The following is a 10,189-nucleotide window of genomic DNA, read 5'->3' on the forward strand; positions in this document are numbered from 1 at the left end:
GCATCCCTCCAGACGCTTGGGATGCGGTTGAACGCTCGAGCTACGGTCGGAGCATCCAGCAGGGACTAGGGAGCAGCCGGACCCACTCGGGCACGGAGCATCGCTTCGAGAAAATGCCAAGGGAAGAACCCTCTCGCCAAGGGGCAGCACCTGAGGGGGCCAGGCAGCATGTGGGGCTCCAGGGGAGAGCTTTCAACTTTCCCCTTTTACTGTGTCAGTCCCTCCCCAGAGCCTCCAGACCCTCCACAGCACTCCCAGAAAAGAGAGGGGTTATTAGAAGAAAAAGGGTTTAAATAGAGGGAAAAAGCTTCCCTTTCCCTTATTTTTTATGTTTGAATTGTGAGGGAATCTGCTTCCCCTGCAATTTTAATGGTCTCAGTTGGAAGAATCCTGCCTTTTCTATGCTGTTAGGGGTGCTAATTGACAGGGAGTCCCCATTTTCCATTATTTTCCAGTTTAAATAGAAGGGGAAAACCTTAACAATGTTTTTTATGGGTTTAAATTAAGGGTAACCGCCCTCTTTTTTGTTGTCCTAAGGCTTAAACTGAGGGGGATGCCCAGCTAGCTCGCCTTCTTAAGGGTTTGGATTGAGGGAAAAATCCCTATTTTTTTCATCACTGGAGAGATTTACAGTGAGAAAGCCCCCTCTTTTCCCAATATGTTAGGGGATTAAATTAAAGGGCAGAAGGCATTTATTTGCCATTGTATCAGTTTCAGTGGAGGTAACTGCCCCATTTTCTCATTTGAAGGGGTTCACTTGAAGGAAGCTCTGCCTTTTTCAGCATTTTAAGGGTTTAAATGTGCATTTCAGGGCACTTCTTTCTGTGCCCTAGGACCAGATATCTCAGAGAAGGGTGAGCTTGGCACGTACCTAACCCTTACACTGCCCTGGAGGCTATTATTTTTCTTATTTTTGTTTATAATATAGATAGCCCTAATTAGAGGTCCCAAGGAGACTTAGACTATTCATATCTTTAGTATTCTTCTCTACCCTACTTAGTCACACGTGAATTACTACTTAGTGGTCACTAAAGAATAACTATGTAGTTAACAGCCAACTACCCAATTTGTCTGGCTGTGCTACCCAAACTCAAAGTTTTATTTCTTACCAGTTTTCTGCCCTCTTGCTCCAATTAGTTGTAGCCAAAAAGAAAGCATTGTCATTCCTCTGAAGAGTTTTCCTATATCAAGCCCCTTATTCCCCTCAAATTCAAGGTAGAGGAGCCAAACAGCTGCAGCTGCTCTGAGGGCTTTTATACCTGGTGGGATTTGCCCCCTCCCTTTTCCTGGGTGCCATGGGAACGAGAGGCGGGCACCATCAGGGGTATATTAACCCCAGCTTTTGCAGAAGGGCTTCATTCCCTCCCTGGGATCTGCTGGGATAAGAGCTCTCCTCTCATTTCAGTGAAGAGGCTCTTTCAGCTTATCTTAGCTTGTTTCTAGCAGGTGCCTTTGGGCATCTAAAGTCATAGAGGCTTTGAAGATGCTGTGAAGAATTCAGCATTGAACACAGGGAGTATTTAAGCTCATGATTTTGGGTTGTGTGTTTAGGGGTGGAAAAGTGCTTTTGTAGCTTCTAGTTTTGTTCTTGGTTGTTTTTAGGTTAGAGGAGGAGCGCAACTTACAGAAATTCCTGATTGTGTCAGGTACAACACTTTCTTTGGCAGATTCATCACATCACAAAAGGGATCCGCCCAGTGTCAAAGATGATGCTTGAGATTGAGGCTACAATTAAGTTGAGGATTGTGACTAGGAGCAGGAGGGTGAGGAGGTATCCTTTCAAGAGTTATTGTGGGGGGTTTTGAAGGCAGCAAGGTGAGAAATGGTGTCTATTTGAGGGCCCCCCAAGGCTTTTCACAAGCGTAGCGGAGGCATTCACATGTCTTACAGCACAAAAGCTCATCCACTGCTGTCACAGAAATGCCATGTAACTTTGCCTTTCTCTAACCCAGGTGCCACAACCTTGGACTCAGAATGAAGCTGGAGACCTGAGGACCCAGGCACACTCAGGAGAGGGTAAGTAGCTGATTTTCTGGGATTTGGCCCACATAACACTGAACTCATACATTGTTTTTGGTTTTCTTTATTGTAGCTGACTGAGAGGCTGACAGGGATCACAGGGCCCTTTGAGGCAGACTCATTTCAGCTCCAATGTGGATTCATATCACCAGTCATCCAAAAGATAAGTTGGGGGCCGTGGCCTGGAGATGGGATGATAGGAGAGTAGCGGGTTGGAAATTCCTGGGAAACACTTAAAAATTAGCAGAGGGTGAAGAGATGCCCTCTAAGGGGCCCCTTGGGACAGCTAAAGGGAGAGGCTCTGCTTTTGATTGCAGCTGTAGGGTATGCAGTGCAGAACAGTTCCGGTCTGTGTCGTGTCGTTCGGTGTCCCGTGTTACCTAGTGTGTCTTTGGGGTCCCTTGGATCAAATATCTCTGCCTTTTCTCCTCGAGGCCCTTAGCAAAACCATCAGCTGTCATGTCTAGGTTCTCGAATGCTGGCGCTTCTCAGCAGGATGGCAACATCGTTTGTTCTTTTACCGGCGGGCTCAGCCGCATCTTCAGGCGTCTTTTGAGGCCTTGTTCCCGGCTGTATCAGCATCCATCCTTTCCAGCTGTGAGCTGTAAGGTCCTGGGGCACGAAAGATTGTATGATATGGAGAACATTCTAAACATATCATTGTCTCACAGCCGCCTTGATCATCGTGACCAACAGGTCTTATAACAGGTCACTCTGTTCTAGTCTTCTGCTCCTTAGAGGAGCTGCCTCCATCCACTGTCCCCTGAGCATCAGTCATCTCTTTTGGCATCCTCGTGGTCCTTGCCACTACTTATTCTTGCCAGGAACTCTTTTCTCATCATTGTGTCACACTTTGTAGTATAAAGTGATGTTTGTGTTTAGAGACCCCATTGTTTGTCACGTCCCGTCCTGTGTCACGGGTGTGTGCACATATTTGTGCCGGAGCTGCTCTGCCCCGCTGCGTAGCCTGGTGCGATAGGACCAGTCCCAGGGACTTGAACTTCGTAGTGTGGGCTGTAGTTGGACTCTAGGTGGTATTCCTAGATTGACACAAGATGTTTGGAGCTGTGAAGGTATCCTGCAGCCCTTTGACTTTTGTTCTAACTTGCTTTCAGATCCAGAAGGATAGAATCCATGGCAGAGCGCCCCATTCCGGGTGCACGGGTTCGGCCGAGCAGGTCAGTCACGGTTTGTGTTTGCAGGGGAAGTGTAAATGGTGACTCTGTTACAGCACTATTCTTTGTCTTTATTTTTAGGAAGTAAAGCCAGATATCAGCAGTCAAGTTGAAGAGGGCAAGGTGAGCAGTGTCCAGTGGACAGAAGCAGTTGTTATTGCTGAGGTCTCAATTTCTGTTGCAACTCTAAGCGTCCATTCTCGTTTGTGTGCTTTAGGCAGTCCACTCGGAGTATGCCAGGCCCCCGTCACCAGCCACCTGATGGACCTGGTTTGCTGCTTTCGTGAGCCCTGTGGATGTCCGACAGGACTCGGTGATGAAGCCTTTGCTTTTTCTGTTTAAAGGTGGCACCCGGGTAGCCTTTGGCAATGGCGGAGGAGTTGCAGGGAGTCAGGGAAGCGGGGAGGAGGAGCGAGGGTCCACTCAGGTTTCAGCAATGCCACATCACCTCGTCCGCTCTTAACCCAGGCGGACCCTGCGACAACAGCGTGGCCTCCGAGCACGGCGCAATCGTGCCGCCCGAGGACTCGGGCATTCTTAGGAGAGCGGTGAGTAGCAGAATTGTTGGGTTTGGCCGACGTGCCGCCAAGATCACACAGTGATGCTCTGTTTTCTTGACTGTAGGAGACTGCGAGACAACAGCCCAGTGACAGCAGGAACTTCCCAGATGGCGAGGCGGCCTTCCTTTGCACCTGACACGGACCGGGTTCCCCAGATGTCAGAGATAAGTGGAGGGCTGTGACCCAGAGAGGGGATGAAAGTGGGGTGCTGGGTCGGGACTCACCGGGAGGAGTTTTTGAGTCTGCTTTGGAGACGGGGATGTGCAGGAAGTGTCCTTTAGGCCACTGAAAGGCAAAGTTTCACTTGTGATCACAGTGCTGAGGTGCGCAGGGCAGAGCAGTCCCGGTGTGTCTCGTGTCACTTGTCTGTTGTGCATTCTGTGTGTTTGGGTGTCTCAGGTCTTTTTCCTTAGCCCTTTGAGGGGCCTATCAGAAACCCACGCATCATTCTTAGCATCTGTGATCTCTGCGTTCCTTGGCCTGGCACCGATGCCATAGAACTTTTGACTCGGGAGCTCAGACAGGCATCAGAATCGCATCTCTCTTTAGAAGCATCCGGTCAGATGTCTTTTCAGGTCTTGTTCTGAGCTGTATGGACAGCTGCGCCCCGCAAGGATCCATTGTGGCAGATGAGGACTCGTAAGAATGTGAGGACTGGTAGAGGATTCTGACCGTAGGATTCACAGGCATCCATCTTTGCAGTTCTTGGAATATATCATTCAGTTAGCACCTTCTTCCTCCAGGGTTCTCTGAGCTTCATCAGCTCGCCATCGCTCTCTCCTCGGTCATCTCATATTGCATTCTTTTGGTCCTTGCAGTCATTCTTCTTGCCAAGAGATTTCTGTCCCTGTTGTGTCCCCCATTGTTTGTCACGTCCCGTCCTGTGTCACGGGTGTCTGCACATATCTGTGCCGGAGCCGCTCTGCCCCGCTGCGTAGCCTGGTGCGATAGGACCAGTCCCGGGGACTTGAGATTTGTAGCGTGGGCTGTAGTTGGACTCTAGGTGGTATTCCTAGATTGACACAAGATGTTTGGAGCTGTGAAGGTATCCTGCAGCCCTTTGACGTATATCCTAACTTTCTTTCAGGTGCTGATGCATTATATCCTTGTCAGAGCGCCCCATCCCGGGCTTGTGGGTTCCCATGAGCAGGTCAGTCACTGTTTGTATCTGCAGAGGAAGCATAAATGGTGACTATGTTACAGCACTGTTCTTTGTCTTTATTTTTAGGCAGTCAAGCCAGAGAGCAGCAGTCAAGGCTGAGTGGGCAAGGTGAGCATTGAGTAGTGTACAGAAGTAGTTGTTATTGCTCAAGTCTCACTTTCTGTTGCAACTCCAAGCCTCCATTCTCGTTTGTTTGCTTTAGGTAATTGACTCGGCAGATGTCCAGCCCCTGTCACCAGCCAGCACATGCACCGGGTTTCCTGCACATGTGGGCCTTGTGGAAGTATTACAGGACTCTGCGATGAAGCCTTTAAATTTTCTATTTCACTGTCCTATCTGGGTAGCCATCAGGACAGGCCAAGGAGTTGTGGTGAGTCGGGGAGGTAGGGAGCAGGAGCGAGGGTCCGTTCAGGTTTCAGCAATGCCAAATCAAGTTGTCTCTGCTTAATGTAGGCAGACTCTGCGACAATGGCGTCAGCCTCCGAGCACGGCCAAAGCGTGCGGCCCGAGGTCCTGGGCATTCTTAAGAATGTGGTGAGTAGCAGACTTGTTTGGTTTTGGCCGATGTGCTTCTAAGCTTGTGCACTGATGTTTGGTTTTCTTTCTCTTGGCAGAGTAAGATACGATAGCCCGGTGCCAGCAGGGACCGCTCAGATGGCGAGGCTGCTTTCTTTTGCACCTGACACAGATTAGCATGCCCACCTGTCTGAGAGATGAGTAGAGGGCTGTGACCTGCAGAGGGGATGAAAATGGGGTGCTGGGCTGGGACTCACCGGGAGGGATTTTTGAGTCTGCTTTGGAGACGGATGTGGAAGAAGCGGCCCCTTAGGCCACTGAATGGGAAAGTGTCACTTTTGATCACAGTGCTGAGGTGCTCAGGGCAGAGCAGTCCCGGTGTGTCTCGTGTCACTTGTCCGTCGTGCATTATGTGTTGTTTGGGTATCCCATGTCACAGGTCTTTTTCCTTAGCCCTTTGAGGGGCCTGTCAGAAACCCATGCATCATTCTTAGCATCTGTGATCTCTGTGTTCCTTGGCCTGGCACCGATGCCATAGAACTTTTGACTCGGGAGCTCAGACAGGCATCAGAACTGCCACTCTTTTTAGAAGCATCCGGTCAGATGTCTTTTCAGGTCTTGTTCTGAGCCGTATGGACAGCTGCGCCCCGCAAGGATCCATTGCGGCAGATTAGGAGTTGTAAGAATGTGAGGACTGGTAGAGGATTCTGACCGCAAGATTCTCGGACATTCATCGTTGCAGTTTCTTGGAATACATCATTCAGTTAGCATCTTCTTCCTCCAGGGTTCTCTGAGCCTCATCAGCTCACCATCACTCTCGACTCGGTCATCTCATTTTGCATTCTTTTGGTCCTTGCAGTCATTCTTCTTGCCAAGAGATTTCTGTCCCTGTTATGTCCCCATTGTTTGTCACGTCCCGTCCTGTGTCACAGATGGGTGCACATATTTGTGCCGGACCTGCTCTGCCCCGCTGCGTAGCCTGGTGCGATAGGACCAGTCCCGGGGACTTGAAATTTGTAAGGTGGGGTGTAGTCAGGCTCTAGATGGTATTCCTAGATTGACACAGGATGTTTGGAGCTGTGAAGTTCTCCTGCAGCCCTTTGACTTGTCTTAACTTTCTTTCAGATGCAGCAGGATAAAATCCATGGCAGAGCATCCCATCCTGGATTAGGGGGTTCCCCTGAGCAGGTCAGTCATGGTTTGTGTCTGCAGTTGAAGTGTAAATGGTGACTCTGTTACAGCACTGTTCTTTGTTTTTATTTTTAGGAAGTAAAGCCAGATATCAGCAGTCAGGTTGAAGAGGGCAAGGTGAGCAGTGTCCAGTGGAATGAAGCCTTTGTTAGTGCTCAGGTCTCTCTTTCTGTTGCAGCTCTAAGCCTCCATTCTCGTTTGTGTCCTTTAGGCAATTGACTCTGAGTATGCAAAGCTCCCATCACGCACCGGCCAATGGACCGGGTTTGCTGCTCTTGTGAGCCTTCTGGGAGTCTTACAGGACTCTGTGATGAAGCCTTTGCCTTTTTTACTTAAAGGTGTCATCTGGGTCGCCTTTGGCAACAGCCATGGAGTTGCGGTGAGTCGGGGAAGCAGGGAGGAGAAGGGAGGGTCTGCTCAGATTTCAGCAATGCCATATCACCTCGTCTCCTCTTAACCCAGGCATACCCTGCAACGACGGTGTGGCCTCCGAGCGCAGCAAAAGCATGTGGCCTGAGGAGCTGGGCATTCTCTGGAGAACGGTGAGCAGCAGAATTGTTAGGTTTTGGCCGACGTGCTGCCCAGATCATGCATTGATGCTCTGTTTTCTTTAATGTAGCCGTCTAAGAGACAACGGCCCAGTGACAGCAGGAACTTCCCAGCTAGGGAGGCTGCCTTCCTTCACACCAGACATGGATTGGCATCCCCAGATGTCTGAGATAAGTAGAGGGCTGTGACCCAGAGAGGAGATGAAAGTGGGGTGCTGGTTCGGGACTCACCGGGAGGAGTTTTTGAGTCCGCTTTGGAGACGGGGATGTGGAAGAAGCGGCCCCTTAGGCCACTGAATGGGAAAGTGTCACTTTTGATCACAGTGCTGAGGTGCGCAGGGCAGAGCAGTCCCGGTGTGTCTCGTGTCACTTGTCTGTTGTGCATTCTGTGTGTTTGGGTATCTCATGCCTTTTTCCTTAGCCCTTTGAGGGGCCTATCAGAAACCCACGCATCATTCTTAGCATCTGTGATCTCTGCGTTCCTTGGCCTGGCACCGATGCCATAGAACTTTTGACTCGGGAGCTCAGACAGGCATCAGAATCGCATCTCTCTTTAGAAGCATCCGGTCAGATGTCTTTTCAGGTCTTGTTCTGAGCTGTATGGACAGCTGCGCCCCGCAAGGATCCATTGTGGCAGATGAGGACTCGTAAGAATGTGAGGACTGGTAGAGGATTCTGACCGTAGGATTCACAGGCATCCATCTTTGCAGTTCTTGGAATATATCATTCAGTTAGCACCTTCTTCCTCCAGGGTTCTCTGAGCTTCATCAGCTCGCCATCGCTCTCTCCTCGGTCATCTCATATTGCATTCTTTTGGTCCTTGCAGTCATTCTTCTTGCCAAGAGATTTCTGTCCCTGTTGTGTCCCCCATTGTTTGTCACGTCCCGTCCTGTGTCACGGGTGTCTGCACATATCTGTGCCGGAGCCGCTCTGCCCCGCTGCGTAGCCTGGTGCGATAGGACCAGTCCCGGGGACTTGAGATTTGTAGCGTGGGCTGTAGTTGGACTCTAGGTGGTATTCCTAGATTGACACAAGCTGTTTGGAGCTGTAAAGTTATCTTGCAGCCCTTTGACTTTTGCCTTAACTTTCCTTCAGGTGCAGAAGGATTCCCCTGAGCAGGTCAGTCATCGTTTGTGTCTGCTGGGGAAGTGTAAATGGTGTCTCTGCAGCACTGTTCATTGCCTTTTTTTTTGTTTCTTTTTTAGGAAGTTATGCCAGAGAGCAGCAGTCAAGTTGAGGAGGGCAAGGTGAGCAGTGATCAAAAGATGCCAGCATTTGTTATTGCTGAGGCCTCAATTTCTGGTGCAACTCTAAGCATCCACTGTTTTTTTGTTAGGTGGTCCACTTGCAACTTCTCCCGGCCAAGGATGCCCAATGCCAGGTGGGTGCAAGCTTTAGGTATAGGTTTGGCATACTTGTCAGATCAGGGAGGTTGTGTTTTCCCAGTATCTTAGCATCCTTTTTTGCTTGGTTTCCTTACAGGTGCTGTCACTGCCCTAGGTGTGCCAAGGAAGAGAGGCAAGCGGGTGAGTCGGTGTTTAGGCAGGATGACTCGTGGGTGAGTGTTCCGTAGCAGCACGCTAAGCGTGTACCTTTTCTTTTTGCAGGTATCTTCGTGCCAGCCTCTGGAGTCAAATCAAGATTTGAGGTGAGCTGGGACAGTGGTGTGGAGGAGTCCCGGGGATTACTCATTTTGAGGGCAATAGTCACCTTTTCTCTTTTCTCTTAGGTACCGTGAGGAGGCTTGTAGGCGAAGTTTGGAAACGGCTGCACCAAAGCACACGTCTCGATGTCCACATCCAACCGACGATGGATTTTGTTCGCTCATCTTCCAAAAGCTAAGTGTTGGGGCGAGTAGTCGGGAGAAGGGGAAAAACCTTTGCTATCACAGGAGGCAGTTTAATGTTAGCTTAGCAGAGAGGTCTGTAGGGGGATGGGGCTCTTAGGAAGTAAAGGGATAGGGCTTGTCCTCAGCCTCAGCAGCGCCTTTGGCGGGCAGGGTAGTTCCGATCCATCTCTGCATTCTCTTTGAACGTTTCTCTGTGAACTTTGCGTCGTCAGCCTTCTTCGACTCTCAGCGTCGTCGTGGATCTTTCCTCCGAGGAGCTCGCCTTCAGGCCTGGAGCTATAGCCACGGTCACCCGGCAGTCTTCGCTTCCTTCTCTAGGCGTACTGAGCCTTTTGAGCATCCTCCTAACTGCTTTGCCACTACCTTCTTTTAAGGAGTTACGTTTCATCATCATGTGTTGTCATAGGGCTTTCTTTCCTTTGGCATCATCGGCCTGTGGCTCATCTTGTGCTAGGAATCTTGGGTCCATAAGGTGAAACTGCCAGGCGGTTTCCACCCGTGTCTGTGTTATGTTGTCCGTGTCTGTGTTATGTTGTCCGTGTCTGTGTTATGTTGTCCGTGTCCATTGTCTTCTGTGCTGTAGGCCTTTGTTACATCTCGATGCTTTATTGGCATCATTCTGCATCATATCGGCCGCATTTTACTCACGTTCCTCCCCGGATATCGCTTATTCCGGCATCTTTACATTTTTACTCTCTGAGCCAGGAAGAAGTACACAAGATATTTTCATTCATCTTCCTTCTCAACTTTGGTAGTGCCTTTTTTCCCGTGCCATTCTCTTGGACTTCCATAGGGAGTGTATTACACCCTCATGTGACTGTACTAGTTCTCTAGGTTCCATCTTCTCCAAGGGTAGAGGGCTCAAGAATTAATCTTCCAGAGAGTTATCTCAAATCACTTATATTGTACTGATGGTGGCTTATACTGTGTGCGCTTATATTATATGCAGTTATGCTGGTTTACATTGTTTGTACTTATCCTCTATGTACCTGTGTTGGCTTATATTGTATGCAATTATGCTGGCTCATATTGTATGTACTTATACTGTATGTAACGATGCTGGTTTACATTGTGTGCGCTTATATTGTATGCAATTATGCTGGTTTACATTGTGTGTACTTATATTGCATGTACTTCTGTTGGCTTATATTGTGTGCACTTATAATATA

General features: G+C 49.4%; 1 protein-coding gene across 2 annotated transcripts; it reads left to right on the forward strand.

Annotated features, from left to right (window-relative positions):
* Positions 1–4,222: 4,222 nt before the first annotated feature.
* On the forward strand, positions 4,223–9,104 carry LOC119696827. 2 transcript variants are annotated; one of them, XM_038126666.1, is made up of 14 exons: positions 4,223–5,024; positions 5,261–5,286; positions 5,370–5,447; positions 6,558–6,620; positions 6,699–6,740; positions 6,835–6,848; positions 6,962–7,002; positions 7,086–7,165; positions 7,243–7,502; positions 8,377–8,418; positions 8,508–8,552; positions 8,654–8,697; positions 8,779–8,819; positions 8,901–9,104. In XM_038126666.1, exons 1-9 carry the CDS (start codon positions 4,940–4,942, stop codon positions 7,339–7,341), a joined length of 528 nt encoding a protein of 175 aa, XP_037982594.1. In that variant the 5' UTR covers positions 4,223–4,939; the 3' UTR covers positions 7,342–7,502; positions 8,377–8,418; positions 8,508–8,552; positions 8,654–8,697; positions 8,779–8,819; positions 8,901–9,104. The 2 variants fall into 2 exon arrangements, with proteins under 2 accessions (XP_037982594.1, XP_037982593.1); XM_038126665.1 differs by lacking the exons at positions 8,377–8,418; positions 8,508–8,552; positions 8,654–8,697; positions 8,779–8,819; positions 8,901–9,104 and having other exon boundaries at positions 6,835–7,002; positions 7,243–7,586.
* Positions 9,105–10,189: the final 1,085 nt, after the last annotated feature.

This window comes from Motacilla alba, unplaced genomic scaffold, assembly GCF_015832195.1.
Source record: "Motacilla alba alba isolate MOTALB_02 unplaced genomic scaffold, Motacilla_alba_V1.0_pri HiC_scaffold_478, whole genome shotgun sequence".
NCBI classification, from domain to species: domain Eukaryota; kingdom Metazoa; phylum Chordata; class Aves; order Passeriformes; family Motacillidae; genus Motacilla; species Motacilla alba.

Coding starts and splice junctions, on each gene's coding strand:
- LOC119696827 (XM_038126665.1), top strand. CDS start 4,940: ATGGTGACTATGTTACAGCACTGTTCTTTGTCTTTATTTTTAGGCAGT. Junction 5,448..6,557: donor TCCTGGGCATTCTTAAGAAT/GTGGTGAGTAGC, acceptor ACTTTCTTTCAG/ATGCAGCAGGATAAAATCCA. Junction 7,003..7,085: donor GCAACAGCCATGGAGTTGCG/GTGAGTCGGGGA, acceptor CTCTTAACCCAG/GCATACCCTGCAACGACGGT.